Source organism: Colias croceus, chromosome 2 (assembly GCF_905220415.1).
Source record: "Colias croceus chromosome 2, ilColCroc2.1".
Taxonomy (NCBI): Eukaryota; Metazoa; Arthropoda; class Insecta; order Lepidoptera; family Pieridae; genus Colias; species Colias croceus.
The window spans coordinates 6,915,610-6,934,504 of record NC_059538.1 but is presented as its reverse complement, the minus strand read 5'-3'; the positions used below and the strand labels follow the sequence as shown (position 1 = coordinate 6,934,504).

The window sequence follows — 18,895 nt, the reverse complement described above, 5'->3', positions numbered from 1 at the left end:
TATTTCAGGTAGTTAGTTAAATGAAACTACGACATCAATCTAAGTACGAATTTATTTACAGTCGAGACAACAAAGGGAAATAAGTTATTAAGATTTTTATTTATTTCTAATATCGTTGTCTCATAATTCATACAATTTTTAAGATCATGATTTTTAAAACTTTATTTACAAGATACATTTGTGCGGAAAAATACATGCATAATATCTAACGCACCTACATCTAAACTACACACATTTATTGTCGTACAGAATAGTCTAATTATCTATGCCTAAATAAAGGATTAAAAGTGGATATTCTAAGTACAACATCGATTTATATGTTAAATAAATACATTACATTAGAATAATTTCTACAAGCATCCACGTATGATTTTATAAACTAGAAATTATACATCAATTCCAAAAAATATGACTAGTACATTATTGTACGCGTAGGAATTTCTTTGGTGGCATTACAAATACTTATTTTTAAAACGTCTTATAATAAAGAAATAGTAAACGTATGTATTATAAACATCCTCGGCGTTTTTGTGGAAATTTGTAATAATTTTGATACAAGTTTTTTGCCAATAGGATAAGGTACAAGTTTATGTACGTACGTGGGTACATACTACGAACGTACGAATTTATAAACCTTTGAAACGAAAAATAAATTTGGAACGTACTTTAAACTATTTAAGGACATCAGCAACAAAACTAGGCTACAACATACGCTAAGGATTCTCTTAAGGAAGACTGTCTTAATGATAGAAGCTGACTGTATAGAAATGGCAAAGCAAATCTTACTGCATACCGGTACTAAACTAAGAGCCACGTCGAGAGTTGAAAAGAACAGAACACACATTTACATTCTGAACTCTCCGTTATTCTATATGGGTTTGAAACAATTTCTTCTTAAAAAACGAACATATTATATTAAAAAATTTTCTTAAACACTTTTAAACATAAAAATAATGAGGCCAAATAATAATTTAATTATAAAATATATTAAGAACACAGTAAATGGAGTATTAACATCTCAAACGGCAACACTATAATCTAGTCGGCGTTTCTCAAGCCGTGTTATGTGTGATGCAGTCAGTTGCAGTAGTGCTCCTCGCTGGTGACGCGGCAGAGCTGGCAGTCGACGCGGCAGCACCAGTGGTAGCGGCAGCGGCAGCGCTCAAGCCGCGAGTGGCGCAGCGCGCGCCGCCCGCGCCCGCAGCACAGCCGCCCGCACCCGCCCGCTGCGCTGCCCAGGCTTGCGTTGCATTTCCTACGATCATTCATTTTATTAAAATATTTTTCTCTAAAATATTTTTCTCCTAGAGACTCTAATTGTTGCCATAGCCAAGATACCAAAAACTTGAGAACAGTAGTACTTAACTAGTATAAAATATTTTTGAATCTTAGTCTGTAAGTGTGAACTATAAAGTTTTTAAGTTATTTTTATTTCATTGAACCTTAAGGCATAAAATTGTAATCTATATGAGCGTAAAAGGTTGCATAGAAGGCATAGAACATGCACTGAGAACACTGAACACAACTGACAACACAATTTCCATCTAAAATGGGAACTGATAAGCCATAATTAACACATATTCACATGATCCTACTAACCTGCCATGAGTGCCGAGTGATCCAGCTGCGTGGTCCGGTTCGCAGTAGTCCGGGCTGGGCGTGACGTACCGCAGGCGCGGCTTGGGGCGAGCGGCGCGGCGCCGAGCCCGCAGCGGGCCCGCGCGCGCCGCCTCGCGGGCCAGCTCCGCCGCCGCGCGCTGCAGCGGGGCCAGCGAGCGCCAGCACGTGCGCACCGAACATGAGCCTGACACGCCGTGGCAGGTGCATTTCGTACGCATGCCGCTAGATATTACCTGTAAGTTGAATCAATTATTTACCGAAAATTTACCGAAAACAGCATACATCTGAGAACAAAATGCTCTATAACTCTGCAACTCTGTTGTAGAAATATAGTTTATTAGATTACATAAGAATATTATTATTTATTATTAAGTGTAATAAATATAACTGGACAATTACTACTTAGTGAAAATAAAAGCTTAAATATTTTAAATTATCTCTAAATCTTTCGCTCAAGCTATAGTACCTACATTTAAGAAAGAATAAATCCAGCTCATTTTATAATTTACGTACTTTTCTACCAAAGCGACCGTTCATCAAGTTTGCAGAAGCTATGAGCGGACGTAAACGTTCGAGCCGTGTTTGTAAATCCACTTGAGGGTCAAAGCGAGGGTCGTCCGCAGCCATACGATATTCTATGTTGCGATGTTTGAAACCTCTGTCGTCGTACTCGTATCTATAATGATATGTTATACTGAGTTCAAAATGTTTCATAATTAATACCATATTTTACTTTAGAAGTATTAATAATAATAAAATGTCATTATATCAATTTATGTCAATTGTAGGTACGTTATTACAATTCTAAATGAATATTTTTTATCTTACCGTTCTCTGAATCGTTTTCTTGTTGGTCTTCCACGACGCGGAGATCTTGGCAATCGCTTGCGACCACGTCTCCCCTTTTTTCTCGGAGTCGCGGTGGTAATATTTGGCGAAGCAGGTTGATCATCAACCAATATAACCACAGGTGGTGCCGTTGTTGGGACCGGTTGTGTAGTGGGCTCCGTTGTAGTAGTTGGTTTATCCATCGTAGTAGTATCAAAATCATAGTCCTCCTCTATATTACCATCTCGGATATCAATTTCATGTGCATCCAAGAATTGTTTTGCGAATCTAAACGATCACAACAAATTAGTACTTGTTTTTAAATAAAGTAAGTCTAAAATCTCTATAAAACTATGAACTGCATTATAAAGAAAAGATAGCTAACAACTGTGCAACACGAACTGTTGACTTGTTTCTAACGAGCATTATATTTTAATTATCGCTCTTTATTAATCTTTTAAAAAGTACCTTTCGGCCCACTGAAAGTTGTCCCCGCAGCCGCCCCACTTGAAGCGCGCGTGCGGCTCGGGCGGCGCGGCCTGGCGCGGCGGGCGCGGCGGCGCGCGGGGCGGCGCGGCGCACGAGCACGCGGCCAGCGCGCCCGACGCACACGCTCGCGCCACTGTCCAAGACAGCGCGGCTGCCGACATCGCGTACACGTATGCTTGCTCGCGAGTCCCTTGTATAATGTGAACAACCGCAATTATATCAATGAAATCTGACAAGTGAAGGAGCATAGAGACCGGAACTGCTACAATGAATATATCAAAATACTTTTACAGTAATTAAACAACGGAGTTGAAAACCTCAGTCTCATCCATTTATCTACTCGTAAGCTATGTTAGACAGACAGTTTAAGCTGGGAGTTAATTTCGATCAAATTTCAAACGTATTTGAACAATTGATATCTAATGTTATGCTAAAATTATTAATGTTCTTTGTTTAAATAAAGCAAATCGAGTAAATGTGAAGTTTTTTTTTATTGAAATTGAAACCTTACAACCATACTTTCTAACGAAGCAGTTATTATAATTTATACCCCCACTTACAGTAATCATATTACGAAATGTCACTGGAACTTTATTACCGTTTAGATGTACTTAGTAGTTAGTTACCTACTTTCAAAGTATTGCTACATATTGTTTTGTATAATTATTATTAGGTAGGGTGCTTATCAATTAAATGCGTTTCTATTAATTAGTCATGATAACAATGTGATAGCATCAGCACGTCCTGAACCTGTACAATAGAAGAGACTGGCTTATCATTGTGCATCGCAACGCGATTCGCGCGTGACTGCACCCCGTATTCCTATCGCTGGACCGCCCCAGACCTCCTTCCCCGGCCCACACGCTTGATTCATGCGTGTAATTAAATCTTTTGTCCGACTAACTATACCTCGACCCTGTTCTGGGCGAACTATCAAATCATCGATATCCTTTTCAATTTAAGCAGCTAAGATAACGTATTGGGATAATCGAAATGTCAATAAAGATTTGGAGATTGATGAACGATGGCAAATCCCTTGTCTAGAAGTCATGATGATGCCCATTCATTTTCCATATAATGTGGACCTATGTCAGCTTGGTATGTCAGCATTCTATAAAATTATTTCTTAAAATTATAATTTACAACTTCTTTCGCATAAGTAATGTACCTAATTAGCGTTTGTGAAAAGTTTTCCCTCGCGCTGTCCTTCTATAGTAGCTTATAAAAGTTTTAATTAAAATGTATTAGGCTTGAATAAAGATTCGTACGTAATTTTGTTTGAGGGATAATTTTATTGAATTAGTTAAATTGTATGGCGTATGCAGTTGCTCTGGCTACCAAAACAATGCCTCGTATTTCGTAAAAGTACAATCATGTAGACAGTATCCGGCATGGTCCGTTGCCAACGATACAATTAGATAGGGAGGCGAAGAGGGGAATTTTCTGCAATACTCGAGCGTGGCAGTTTAAGATATGAGAGATACCTTAGACCTAATAGAACAAACTTTTTCACTATTTAGCTCTATATGTAGTGACGCGCGCCTAGGATAGACGATCAGATTAGTAAAAAAAAATCGATAGTCTGAAATACTCGAGCGCGTCAGATTAAGATATTGGGGGTTGATTTTAGTGTTTTAAGACTAAATTTAATTAATCTGACCATAAGTCCTTGACGCCGCCGAGTTATAGGGTCGCGAACTTGTAAAAAAAAAACGTTAACCCGGCATTCTCGAGCGCGATTTTTTTTATTTTTATTTTGAAGAATATAATCTAAAACTTACTAAAAACACAAAATCTGCCGGTTTCCGCATGACCGGAAGTCTGGAGGAGCCATTTCGTCTTCCGAAAAACGCGTTGCAGCATATAAGTCGCGAACTTTACTTTTTCAAAAAAAAAAGTTTAAATAAACAAAAAAAGTAATTTTATTTTACAAAAAAAGGTCTCTTTTCATTTTTGTCCAAAGTTTAATTTTTTTTTACTTGAAGCATCATAAAAACTCAAACTCCCGGTTTTTTGAGTATATCTCGAAAACTGAGGGTGGTAAGAAAAATTGATATGAAATAACGATGATTAAAAAAAAGAAACTCTCAAACCTTTTTCGGTCAGATTAAGAGAACCCACCAACATTTTTGTCAGATTAAGAAAATATGCTTTCAGGAGTCCGAGATAAACCTCCCCTATGAAAATCTGACGCGCTCGAGTATTTCAAAAGGACTTTTTTTTTCTGCATTTTCAAAAATTCATCGTAACTTATCGTCACGCCGAAATCGGCAGTTTTTTTAAGGGGAGCTTCCTTGGCGCCTACTTAACACCCCTTCCGAAAATCTGACGCGCTCGAGTAAATTTTTTTTTTGTGCATTTTTGACGAATTAATATGCCTAGCCCCACCACGCAAACCGGCAGATTAGTATACCGTTGTTATCAGAGGCACTTGGGGCATACGTAGTATGAATATCTGACGCGCTCGAGAATGCCCAAGTAACTATTTTTTTTTACATTTTTGAAAATCCGTACACGCCAAACCCACCGCTAAAATGGTTTTTACCATAGAAGCTTTTCTTTTCGAAATTATTTTATCTATCGATTTTGATAAGTCTCGACGGCGCCGTTTAATTACGCCATTTAGCTACCTCGCCTCCCTATCTAAATGTCGCAGAACACGCTAAAACTAGAAAAACATTGCTGTGTGTCGATTTTTCCTTTTTCTAAATTCCAGGTCGTCGTTTTATTATTTCTTCCAAGCTATACGATCTGAGTATAAGTATTTCGCAAAATTGCAAAACTTTTAAAAGATACCAGAAGGTTAAGATTATTATCGACGAAAAGATAAAAATGTTCAATTTAACCAAAATAAAAACTTTTTATACTTAATATATAAAAATTGCGAAGGTATGACTTTCATAATAGTATTTAGGTAAAACAGCTCGGTACTTCCTATCGCGTTTCAGTGTTATTACCACGCGATGTTGTGGACGGTAATTTGTCAAAAAAGATCAATAGAGTGACACGGAAACGATACAAACGCAATTATTTATGGTATAGTATATTCGTCATAGCACGAAAAATATATTCCATTTCCAAGCAATTTTCGTTCGTATTCCTTTTGCTCTACCGTACTATGCTGCAATTTAAAGTTTCGCAAAACCGTATACCTACAAGTATTATTTTATATTTGAATGTACGTAGGGAGTTATGTCACGGTATTCACGACTTTAGGTATTGACATGATATTGAGGATGGTTTCTGAATAATTTTCATGATGACACGCAACGAATAAACACAAAACACGTAGTTATGTAGTTCAAATTGAAATCAGTAGGTAAATAAAATGTTTGAAAGCAGTTATTTAATGTAACGTTAAAAATTAATTATCCGAAAAGTAATAAATAAAAGCATTCACTAAATGTTAATAGAATGTTTAATGCGGAACCGAGACAACGGGTAAAGAAAGGGCGCTGCGATGTCGTTACGCTAGCCGCTCTCGCACAATGTCCGCCGTTGATTTAAAAGACTCTGTAAACTCGCCTTTCTTATCTATCATGATTGTCGGAAGTTCTCGTCGACATAGAACGGATTCACCGGTACACTGCACTCGTGAAGAAACTTTAATGAAATGGAATTGATACAGACCGACGAAGTGCAGACTTTCCTAATTTGATTAAACTTACATGCTCGCAAGGGCACTTCCACTTTTCTATTAGACTAATTGGAAACCGTAGTACTTTTATTTTAAGCTTTTCCACATATTTGGGTATATCAACGAATAATTATAATATAGTATAAACTTTTCAAAATGACAATTATTATCTTCTATAGTATTTGCCTGTTCATTCGGTTATCCTTGGAAAAGTATGGGTAGATTTTGACAGCAGTTTCACTAGGAAGCGGGGTGTATAAAGAGAAGTGGAAGCTCTCATTATTTTGGAAAATAATTCCTGCAAAAAACAATCGTAGAACAGTAACCCTAGCGATCAAATATACCATAGATAACATGACCCATATACCTATACGTACCTACCTACCTAGTTGAAATAAGGTTTTTCCTTGAATTTAGATGCAAGGATCGAATTGTATAATTTGCTAACATTCAAAACAAATACTAACCTGTTAGCAAATCTGGTGTGAATTTCGGAGCTAATTCAATAGACGAACAGTTCCATCGTTCACCAGCATGTGCAGAAAGGCAAGCTGATCGTGCCAGCCTGGCCGCTGCCGCGACATGCGGCATCGCTGTCGGCTGTCGCCTACACACACGCGCCTGGTCACTCCATAGCATTCCATTTTGTTTTGCGTCCCAGCAGTCACTTTCTGTCCAATTACCTTCAGTATCGTGCAAGGCTCTGTGAATAATTAACGTAGTAGGTACATGAACAGAACACTGAATAATAATAATTTGGTATGAAAAATCTAATATAATTTTATTGCAAATAATTTGATCACTTAAATAATTGTGGTTATTGCCATATTAAATTTGATCATTTAATGCTTAGACATTATTTATTCATATATGTATTTCGCTATTATTATTTCAAAGGTATAAAATAAAACAGGTTTTTTAAAGTGCATGTATATTTTCTGCAATAAATATTTTTTATTCGAATTCGGTACATCCTAAATTAAAATATGTGTTCAAAATTAAATAAGTATTTTTTTTCTTTTAGAAAACTATTTTGTCCTTTTCGTTTCTTCGCCAGACGGTTGAGTTATAAAATCATTTCGACGAGCTGATTGCGGTGGCAATCCTCGCTGAAATGCTTCACACATCTCATACAAGTAATTTGGTAGAAAGTCATTGCCTTCGCCTTCTCTTCGTCGAAGCAGGCTGTATGCTTCTCGTAGTGTTGGTTTTGGCGCTAAACGTAATTCCAATTCTACGGCTGATGGAAAATGAGCAGCTAGAGAATATATTATTTCCAGATCTGATGGCGGAGGATTCAAATGTTTGTAATTAGTTACTTTTGATAAAAAGTATTCAGACATAGTAAGACGTGAATCGTTTTCATTATATTTTCCCAACTTCATGTCGTACAAGACTGTCTTTTGTCTTTCGGAACCCCAAAATTCTTCTTCAAAGGAAGAATAAAATGTATCGATATTATTAAATTCATTTTTAAAACAGCGTACCCACATAAGAGGAACACCACTAAGGCAAGATATGATAAATGGTAGTTGCTTTTTCTCTGGCATATTCAATTCAGATATATAATATTTAACATTTTCTAAGAAATCCATAGGATGCGTTTCACCACTGTCATCAAAATGTGGTCTATTGTTTAAAGAAGCAATTATTAAATTATTTAATTGATCTGATGTCATATTACACAGCGTCTGCTTTTCTGTATTATCATCAATTTCAATAATTTTCGTTTTATTTTCATGTGACATAGATAACTTATCAACATTTTCCGATTTCCCTAAATTGGGGAGCGACATATGGCTCCTTAATCTAGACGATGGCATATTTTCCAAAATATCTTCTTGACTTTGTGAGAATCTTACTCCAAGGCCTAAAGTAGCAGGCTTGTAAATGTTTCCAAAGAGTGCAGAGTCTACACTTTTTTTTCGCCCATGATATGGGGTGTCTTTACAGACCGAACTCGATATTTTGTCTACCATTTCTGAAAGACTTGTTACTGATGATTTAATCTGCCGTAAATCAACAAATAAACTCATGTTGTTTGTCAAAGCAAATTGTACTTGTCGTCCATATCGCATCTATCTGCATAATAAATAATTGATCAGCTGAAAAAGAATAGAATAAATAAATAATCGGCCCTATTAACTGCTCTCCTGAAAAAACAAAAATATATTTTTAATTTCATAATGTTTTAACTCACACTGAAGTTACAAAGATGTAATGCATGTGAATTATTATAAAATAAAACTTTTAAAATGCCTTAAGGTGCGTAGTAAGTTCGTTGAAGTGAACACAGCTTACGTGCGGCAGTGACGGGCGGGCAAATGGTACTACCTGAACCCTCCCTTAAACGAGGAATACCGCGGTTGCAACTTTTTATAAACGTACCTATTACGATAACTGGGTTATGGTTGGAATATTAAATTTCATTGACGTGGTGCCTGCCAAGGACAGGCGCTACTTTTGCTTGCCGGTGACTTCCGATTCCGTGAAAAAAGCTCGCATTTCAAGAACTGATTAGTTAGGACAGTTATTAGTTTCTGTAATTGCCATTGTAAAAGAATCAGGAAAACTTAAGTAGTAGTGCGACTAAACAGACAGAACTTCATGATTTATAGTATGAGTAGGTATTTTAATTTTTTAACCTACATTTTTTTCTATTAAATATATCTAACTAAATGTACTTACTACCATGTATGTCAATCATTATGTCTATCCTCTTGGTAAATTATTATAATTACATTTAAGAGTTATAAACTGTATCAACCCCTTTATAAACCCATGTAATCGTTTTCCATTCTTATAGTTTGGCCTAGAATTGTGTACCTAAGCATCTTGCACGCAACGTCATCGGTGACGTGTGATGCCGGAATCTCGTCGATCGTTCGAAGCTATTTACGCGCCCTACGCTTTATACTAAGGGAACTGTTAGTAAGCGTTCATTACTATAGAACTAAATCGCGAATTTAATACACAGTTTCACCCATAGCCAAATTAACATTATAGTCAATTCAAGCGCAATCTACTATTCTGCGCCGGCTCTGTACCGAACATTATCTTATTCGTCACGCAACGCACGTGCGCATACAATAAAATAAAATAATTCCCGTATCAAATTTTACGCGTCTATCTTGATCTAGGAGACAAAAGCCCGTATAGACCGGCAAAGGGGACCGCTTTATCATAACTGGTTTTGTTACAGGATAAAAGACCACCGACCTTCTTTGCTTAACCGCTTTGTGTTTTGTTCACGCACATAATTATAAAATAGGTTACAATGTTAATAATTGTGTAAATTTTATACCTACGCTGATGGCCTTTTGTAATCTGAGCGCTACTAAACGTGTCAATGCGATTGTGCGATAGCCCGTTATAGTTCAGGATACATCGCCCATTTTTGCAAGTGACTACTATCAAGCTGATTTTCCGTTTGTAGGTTTATTTTGATGAGACACCGAATAATTTCGTGTACGAAACTCTCGATTGTGGTAGCTAACAGAGATAACAAGGATAAATTTTTTTGATTTGATGGTTCTCAAATATTTATTACGCAATTTGTAGGACAATATGTCTGTTGAATTATATAAACATTAACTAAGTGAAAACAAAAAAATCAGCTTGTTAGTAATCATTTATGATGACCTCGTTATCGATACACTTTGGACACTTTGGATTTTGTAGGACAAATATTTTTTCGAATAATTTAGGTAATTATCTTGAGATTGAACAAAAAAAAATTCAGTTAGTAGATAATAAATATTTGAGAACCATCAAATCAAAAATTTTTATCCTTGTTATCTGTGTTAGCTACCACAATCGAGACTTTCGTACACGAAATTATTGGGCGTCTCATCAAAATAAAGCTACAAACGGAAAATTAGCTTGATAGTAGTCACTTGCAAAAATGGGCGATGTATCCTGAACTATTATAGGCCATTTTTCTTATTCATTGATTTAGTACCTACCTAGTCTGATTTTAAGTTTCAGTTAGAACATTAAACTAAATAATAAAACGATTGCAAGTCATTTTAAACCCAAATTATCAATAAACGCAAAAACTGTTCACAAGCCAAAGCAGCTGTTGCGAGTCCAACCGTCGCCGCAGCCGCGCCGCTGATTCGGCTTTAATGATGATTAAACGTTGTATGATTGTTATAGCGTGCGTGTGCTGTAGGTACCACCAACAAGTTTATGTTAAAAAAAAAACAAATCGTATTTTTTAGGTGAAAGTTACCAAAGTTACATGTACCTCTGCCTCATCAATCGATTGTGTAGGTATTATAAAATTTTTGGATATAATATAGCTGTATTAGCTAGTGGAATCAAAAAGCATTCTATTTTATTTCCTATCAATGCAAGGTATAGAGACGAGCTCCAAGAGAAAATATATGTGAGCCACGCTTTAAATATAAGTATTTCGTACCTAGATTTCTGATCTAAAATTTTTCGCAAATTAATTACAGGATCGAGAAGCAAAATAGCTTGTATCTATCATATTAGAAGTTAAAGCAATTATTGATCTAAAATTAAACAAATACAAAAATTTTAAGTTGGCTTTACTGCAAATATGTAGTAATTAGGGTAGGAATGAGCGGTCCTCGGTCGGTCCTCCCATCAGTTCTGATTTATTTCTTGACAAACAACTGGTCTCCTGTCGCGCGTCAGTAAGCTTCCATGCCCCATTAGACACGACTACAATGATACTCTAATTATGTACCATTCGACACACTCACAAAAGCTACTTGTATAATGACTACTATTAATCAAAGACAACTACGGGTGAATTTGATGTCCCCGTATTAATTAGGGAGAGCAATAATGTACTACACGTAGTTATAGATTACACAAATGTACATAGACAATGAGTATGTTATTATGAAAGCATTTCACGTTCTACAAATACATATCTGAAGTCCCATTTCATTATTAATGTGAGGTTTACGCTCCTATCCTAAAATCTCATACAAAATGAGCAAACAACACGAGTAGCATTATCATTAAATTATAATTTAACTTGTTTATGCAGAGCACGCACTTGAAAATCCCATTTCCTATTTAAATGTGGGCAAACTTAAAGGAGCACATAGGAAGTCGAAATAATTGAAACAAATGCAAGGATTACTCAACAAATTGTACAATACAAGGGCGATTTGTCTAAATCATCCTCTTTAAGGCACAATTGTTATTTAATGGTGTAAATTTCATTGGAATAAAACTTACGTTAATAATGTTAAAACTACGCATAATATCTATACTAATATTATAAAGCTGAAGAGTTGGTTTGTTTGGACGCGCTAATCTCGGGAACTACTGGTCCGATTTGAAAAATTCTTTCGGTGTTAGATAGCCCATTTATCGAGGAAGGTTATAGGCTATATATCATCACGCTACTACCAACAGGAGTGGAGCCACGGGGGTGAAACCGCGCGGAGCAGCTAGTTTTTATTATATATAAAGAAAATACTCTGAAAAATAAATACTGCTACATAGTTACACTTTACAGCCCCGAAAATGTTTGTCATCATGCATATTGTATATGTACGAACTTGTATTATTGTTTATCACAATACGTAGGTATACATGAAGGGTTGACTATAATTACCTACGTTCTGGTTTATATAAACAAGACTTGAATAGGTAACGTGCTTGTTTTTGAATACTTTACATGCAGCGGTATTACTCTGGCCGAGGATTGTGGACTAGAGGGGTCGGGCGACGTGCCTTATCTTTACAGTTTTAATAGGATTGCGAAATATGAATGTAAAAACACCTTTGGATTTTAATATTCTGCAATTGTAAATAATGTTATTATTAAACGATTAAATTTTGTGTAAAAAAACTTGGAATATAGCCTAGGCTAACGGATTATTATTTTACTCATATGCAGTAACATAGATAGGTAGGTAGGTACAATAGACTGGATGTCAATAAATGAAGTGCAAGTGAAACGAAGTATTTACTTCTTCCTTGTAAATAAACAGTAACCTCAACAGTAATCTATGATTAAATCGTAAGGTTGATATGAATGTAGGTGTGAATGTAGGCATACTTATTGTCTATTCATGCAACTTTTCCACTGTTTGCTATAAACCAAAGATTTACTCCAGACAGCATGACTTCTCTGGAGTCAGTTCGTCACTGTTACAAGATTATAAATTACCTACTAACCACCTCGCTTTCTTTTCTTTTGATTCTCAGAAATATAAATCGATTCCACTCCAATATATGCCGGTCTGCTCTTCTGCGAAATAGAACAGATAAAAATTATCCAATATCTAATTATTAAAGATTTATTATTATATTTTGATTTAGAATTTTGATTAGTTTAACGTCACGGTCTTTTTAATATTAAATTATTTTCAATTTGTAGTTCTATAAAATAAATATAACCATACCTAGGTACTGCTCGGCTGTCGGCAACCTGACATTGTGTAAATCCGCACTGATAACAACACAGCAAGGATTTACAAAGGTCTATGTGTGTTTTATAATAATAGTATAATAGTAAAACTAGAAACATAACTAAATGTCCGATATGAATGTGTGCCATTAGTATAATTGACTTACGGTACAGTAAATCCACAGCTCATTGATAAATGCGTCACACTTCAAAGAGACTGTCGATGCGGTTAAACAAGAAATCGGTGAATAAGATTAAAGCTAAGCATATACGCTCTGGTGCAAGGATGTCGGTAATTTATGAATTTGTCAGGACAAAGTGTACATCGTCGTCGGCGTAAATAAAGAGCGCTGTGGCGCGGATAAATTTGTGTCAGATCAAATGAATCGTGCACGAAGCGATTTGTTGCACTTATTTCTTGTTATATCTACAAAAACCATTACGAGATGGCCCGTCGTTTTGGTGTAAAAATAGCATTAGTTCGATAACAAGGGTTAGCTTTACATTCGTTCATAAAACGATCGCCTTGTGAACAATGAAACCTTTTTATAGAAAGCGATTATAGTGGATCGAAACAGACCTACATAATACAAAGGTATACTTAGCCATATAGGGTACCTAATCGTTACTCGCCCGGCACTCCGCAAAATTAGCCCTCGCGAAGCCCTACACATATACCTTCTACATGTTTATGGACTGTTGTGCACCATAGTCTTAATCAGCACTTTTAAAATAAAACTTTTTTAAAAAGAGCGTAAATGTTTCATTTGGTGAAGGATCATAAAGTACCTAGGTAATTTTTAACAATAAATTTAATAATATATCTACGATATGTTTATTTGATTGATTATATTGATAGAATAAAAACAGGTATAGGTATGTACCTACTTATTTTTGGAATACAATGCTCTTCCGCAATTATTACAAAGTAAACATCGTAATTAGATGTTTCTCTAAGTTCCTCCTGGCAATTAAGAAATGGGTAATTAGTTATTGTAACAACCTGTATGACCAATTACGACGTCTACCTACGTTTATAGTGAGTCGTATAAAGAATTTTCTGTCCGATTCAGAGCAATAAAATAAATCTTCTGAAGTGGCCCGTATTTCTCCTTCACCCACAGCCGAGTCGCCCGCTCCGACTAAACTTATAGATGTAGAATTCAATAAAAATCACAATCGTAAAAACTAAGATGGCAGTCATATAAAAATACCTAAGAGGGCATTAAGAACCGTCCCCTTATAATAATAGGCCCTGCCAGATGCACGGGACGACCGCCTGGAAAAGTCACAGTAGGAACTCGAGCGAGAAAAATTATTTTTTTCGGTCTGCCACACACGGGCCGGGCCCTTGCTAACTCGGCGAAAACTAAATCTTTCTTCTCACGCGAATTACTTACAGATGGTAATTCATGGTTCTTTTAACTTTATTTCCCTTCCTTATATACCCACCTATATAATTTATAATTATTATTGTGACTATTAATATCATATATAAGTACGTAATATTATAATCACATAATATACTAAATCTATTAAAAAGTGAAAACAGTTCAAATCGGTTTATATGAACATTTAAACCATAATAATTAGAAGTAACAAACTAAAAAAATTGGCCAAATGCGAGTCGGACTCGAGCACCGAAGGTTGCGAACAAACCTATTTTTCATTATATGTTGTAACTAAATTTATGCTTTATCTGGTGGTATAGCACTTTGCTTTGTATCAAATTTCAAGATTCTGTGTTCACGACCGACATGTACCCTGTAGGTAGGTTTTAATTCCCTTGCAAATTTCGATACTTTTCAGCATAAACGGTAGTATTTTTTTTAGCTGAACAATAAAATTGTCAAAGCATCCAGGGACTTGACTATTTAATGCAGATTTTAGCTTGATACCTCTACGTGGTCGTGAGGAAAATGGTCTTGACAGAACTGTCTGTCTACTGAGACACACGGACAACAAAGTGATCTTATACCTACGGGTTCCGTTTTTTCTCTTTTGTGGTTCGGAACCCTAAAATTTTAAATCCATCTGTTTTGAAGACTATATCGAGCATATATGGATACTAAATACTAATAATTCTAAATTAAAACCTTGCTGGAGATGAGCTGGAGATTGAAAGTTAAATCGTAGATATATTTTCATAATGCCAATAAGCTCTACGTTTTATGATACCAATTTATAATTAACTGATACCCTGATGTAGTATTCACAAATTATTATCGATGTGACCGATGTATATCTACTTAACCCAACGCACAATTTTCATGCATTGGTTGGTTGTATCTCTCCGTAAGCTCTACGTAGGTACTTAGTCATACATTTTTAGAAAATATTTAATAGCAAAACATTTTATGACTTAACATATATTAGTCTATTTCTATATTATTAAAAAAAACATAAGATTTATAGTTTTAGATGGCAAGTCTAATAATAATATATTTAGGTATTTTGAAATAGTTTTCGGTCTGCGTGAAGGAATGCAGTTGAATGTCGTAAAAATGTTACAAATATATATATGTTTTGTTTACATTTAGGTGAAAGTTCATTTTGATAGCCATAAACTTGCCATAAATGAGAATAAATAAGTAATTATGGTTCCTAGTATTTAAGTTGGCCGCAGTTATGAAAGTAATACTTACCTTTACCTATACCTATAATGGATCTAATTACACTTATATTTGATGATTGATATGGCTATGACGGAAGTCTAAAGAATGCTATTATTAATAATATTAGTTGCCTTCATATTAATAAGTACCTATTTCTAACCATCAGTTCGGATAAATAGGTCAGAATTAAAAGCCTTAGCTGATACTGAACATGATTGTCAAAAGTTCATTCCGTAAATAACTTCTCATGCGAGTCTACACAATAATATTATGTTCAATTCGCTTTAACACAAAAGGGATTAACTATAGTTAGTTACGGTTAATTATGTAACAGAAGAAAATATTCTTAAAAAATAATAAATCAATTCGAGTTACGAGTCCCATGTAATCCTAACAGTCGTAATTAATGTTTGTGCAAAATAATTGGAATCGATAGTCCAATTGTATTGGCGTCAAAGCTCGGATTTCCAGAGATATTTCCGGGTTTAATCTCGGGGGCGAATAATTGTGGGCTGCAACGGAACAACGCTGCTCATTAGTGCAATGTTCAATTAGGGCACGATGGACGCAGGGGCGTCGGGTTACCTTACCTCCTACACTCTACAATTGAACTTGTGAAGAAAATTATACCCTGTAAATCAATTCCTTTGCCATTTGTTCTATGTGTGTGTTACAGAGATATAATTCAATTTAAGGAAGTGTTATTTATTTTAAAGGTATAAGTAGTTTATAAAAGTAAATTCGAATTATTTTTATATAGTGCACACCCAAAATTTATAATTATTGTTTTATAAATAGATATTTGCTAGGCAGAAAAACTCTTTCTTTTTATTTCCCTGTAGTTAGGTAGTTAGTTATATTTCATAAACTTATTAGCCCTCGCAATCATAAGATAGAGCCGTTTATGTTGCAACTTTTCACAAGACATTCATGACACTTTGACATTCGCAAGGGAATCAAAACCTACAGGGTTCCCGTAAACACAGTCTTGAAAATTTAGCACATAACGCCATCTAGATAAAAGAAAAAATAAAATGAAAGTTATAACATATTAAGAAATAGGTAGGGTTGTTTGTTCAGAACCCGCGGTGCGCGATTCCGACTCGCATTTGGCCAGTTTTATTCAAAAGTACCTTAGGCAGTAGTTATAACAAAAAAAAATGTTATTTAAATATAATGATTGGGTAAATACATCGATATCAGCGCGGTATGGACAATTTGGAACTTGATTTTTTGCATTGATTTATTCAATTAGGTAAGTAATAAATACCTAACACTAGACTACAATGCACATTGAGTATACCATATTCATCTCGATTCTCGATTATGCAATATAGTATCACCCCTTCATTATAGTATTAAACCCTTGTCTTTGTTTCAATGTGATTTGAAATCAACAATTGCGACAATTAATAAAATAAGAATTATTAATTTGATCTTTATAGGTAATCGAAGACGAATGAGATTCATAAATTAACCCATAGATACAATTTTAGTTTGTACCTACATAGTACGTACATAAAAGTTTTATACAAGAAAAAATGTGGTAGTGCTCTTATGAACTACTTAATTAATTGATTAAATAAATAGGTAATGTTTTAATAATATCATTTGTGCTTGGCATAATAATCCGTATAAAATAGGATCATATACATAAATAACAATTAGTACAGGTATATATTACCTACATTTACCTAACAGCAAGAACTTAATATTACCAAATACCTAATAATGTGTTACCGAAAACTTTCGGTAACACTGAACACATTATTATTATTGATGATACGTAATAGTGTAGGTAACTATATCAATTCATAATAATGAAATATCTATAGGTAATAAAATAATATTTGGAATAAGCTAAATACTTTATTTTACCTTTCAACTAAGTAACTAAGTATGTATGTACATAGCTTAAATAAAATAATTTTAGAAAATTTGGTGTCAGAGCAGACCAGTGGTCTGGAATGTATTGTATAGTTTTCATTAAAAATAAATATTTTATGATTAAGTAAAAAATGTATTGTAAATATTTATATGAGTAAGAAAATATGAAAAAAATGCGTATACTCACAACCATCGAATCGCCTCTGTCGCTCTCGGTAAAAAAACAAAAAATAAAATAAATAACACAACGAAACAACGCATCACTATGTCAATCGATAATTTAGTCCTTGTGCACTTGTTTAGACAAAAATTAAAAAGTTTTGAGTGGAGAAAGGGCGCGAAAAAATTTGGCGGGAAAATCTGTAGCTCCGAATTGCTTTGAAGCCGAGACGAGAGTGGAGTGAGAGCAGCGTGCGAGTGTGCGAGTGCACCGCGCCGGGGAACACCGCGCCACTAGCCGCCAGCGAGCGGACAGCGGTCAGCCGGCCGCGCCGCCTGCCGCGCCGGACCACTCCGACCTCGCATAGAGTTCAATACTGCACAGAGCGGCCAACGTTGAGTACCTTGGCTTTCATTAATTAGATAGGTATACTAATTTAATTAACTACTTATATTTGTAGATAGAAATATATATATATATATATATCAATTTACAATACAAGAGAAAAGTTTTGAGGCATCGAAAAACGTTTGAAATAAAAAATATTTTTATTTTTTTGTTTCCTAATTGCTCCCTCAATACTTTTATCGCCTTAACTAATAATTAGGTACCTACCTATTAAATGTAGAGAAAATTATAAAAAAAAAAACATTGTAATACTTTTCCAATTAACTTATCCACTTTTTACCCTCCGAGGCAAAAAGCTGATAGTAACAAAGAGTCTGAAAGCCACGCGAGAGCACGCTAGGAACGGGCGGGCGGGCGGCTGTGCTCCCCACGCGCGGTACAACCCACTTATCAATTCAGTCGAGTGGGCATTCGTTCATTGTGAAGGATTGTGTCTATTATGCGCGGATTCGGTGCTTATTTACCCGTTCACATGCCACTACAGTATAACACATCGTAATCAACCACTTCATGCTTTTTAGAGTTGTTCCAGAAGTGTTATTTTAAACGATTTAACTTTTAAGATTCCATTTAGATAAAAATTGATAAATTGTTTATAGTAACGGTGGGCTTTCGAATTGATTTATTTTATATGAGTATTTTTTTTAGTAAATGCTCAATCAATATAATGCACAAAATAATTATTTAAGTGTTGTTTAATATTCCTTGGTGTTTACGTTATATAGTGTAAATGATTTTTATGCAATAATAAGAAAAAATATTTTTTTCTATCCGAGACCGTATGAGTATCAGTAAAAGTTCAAATATTGTTTTAAATGTTTTTTTGAATTGAATTATTGGCTTTTTAAATT

General features: G+C 35.1%; 2 protein-coding genes across 2 annotated transcripts; both read right to left on the bottom strand.

Moving 5' to 3' along the window:
- Positions 1-34: 34 nt before the first annotated feature.
- Positions 35-18,019, bottom strand: LOC123700417 (protein Wnt-11-like). The gene is made up of 7 exons (XM_045647629.1): positions 17,664-18,019; positions 7,042-7,277; positions 2,917-3,127; positions 2,449-2,736; positions 2,134-2,296; positions 1,600-1,853; positions 35-1,255 (listed from the first exon to the last, which is right to left on the bottom strand). The coding sequence occupies exons 1-7, from the start codon at positions 17,735-17,737 to the stop codon at positions 1,078-1,080; spliced, it is 1,404 nt and encodes a 467-aa protein (XP_045503585.1). The 5' UTR covers positions 17,738-18,019; the 3' UTR covers positions 35-1,077.
- LOC123700426 lies at positions 7,510-8,659 on the bottom strand. The gene has a single exon (XM_045647639.1). It carries the CDS (start codon positions 8,650-8,652, stop codon positions 7,603-7,605), a length of 1,050 nt encoding a protein of 349 aa, XP_045503595.1. The 5' UTR covers positions 8,653-8,659; the 3' UTR covers positions 7,510-7,602.
- Positions 18,020-18,895: the final 876 nt, after the last annotated feature.

Bases quoted from the DNA above. Each gene is read 5' to 3' on its own strand.
- LOC123700426 (XM_045647639.1), bottom strand. From the start codon at position 8,652: ATGCGATATGGACGACAAGTACAATTTGCTTTGACAAACAACATGAGT.
- LOC123700417 (XM_045647629.1), bottom strand. From the start codon at position 17,737: ATGCGTTGTTTCGTTGTGTTATTTATTTTATTTTTTGTTTTTTTACCG. The intron at 3,128-7,041 runs GTTAGTATTTGT...ACATTATACAAG, and splicing joins CACACCAGATTTGCTAACAG to GGACTCGCGAGCAAGCATAC. The intron at 1,854-2,133 runs GTACGTAAATTA...TTCAACTTACAG, and splicing joins ACGGTCGCTTTGGTAGAAAA to GTAATATCTAGCGGCATGCG.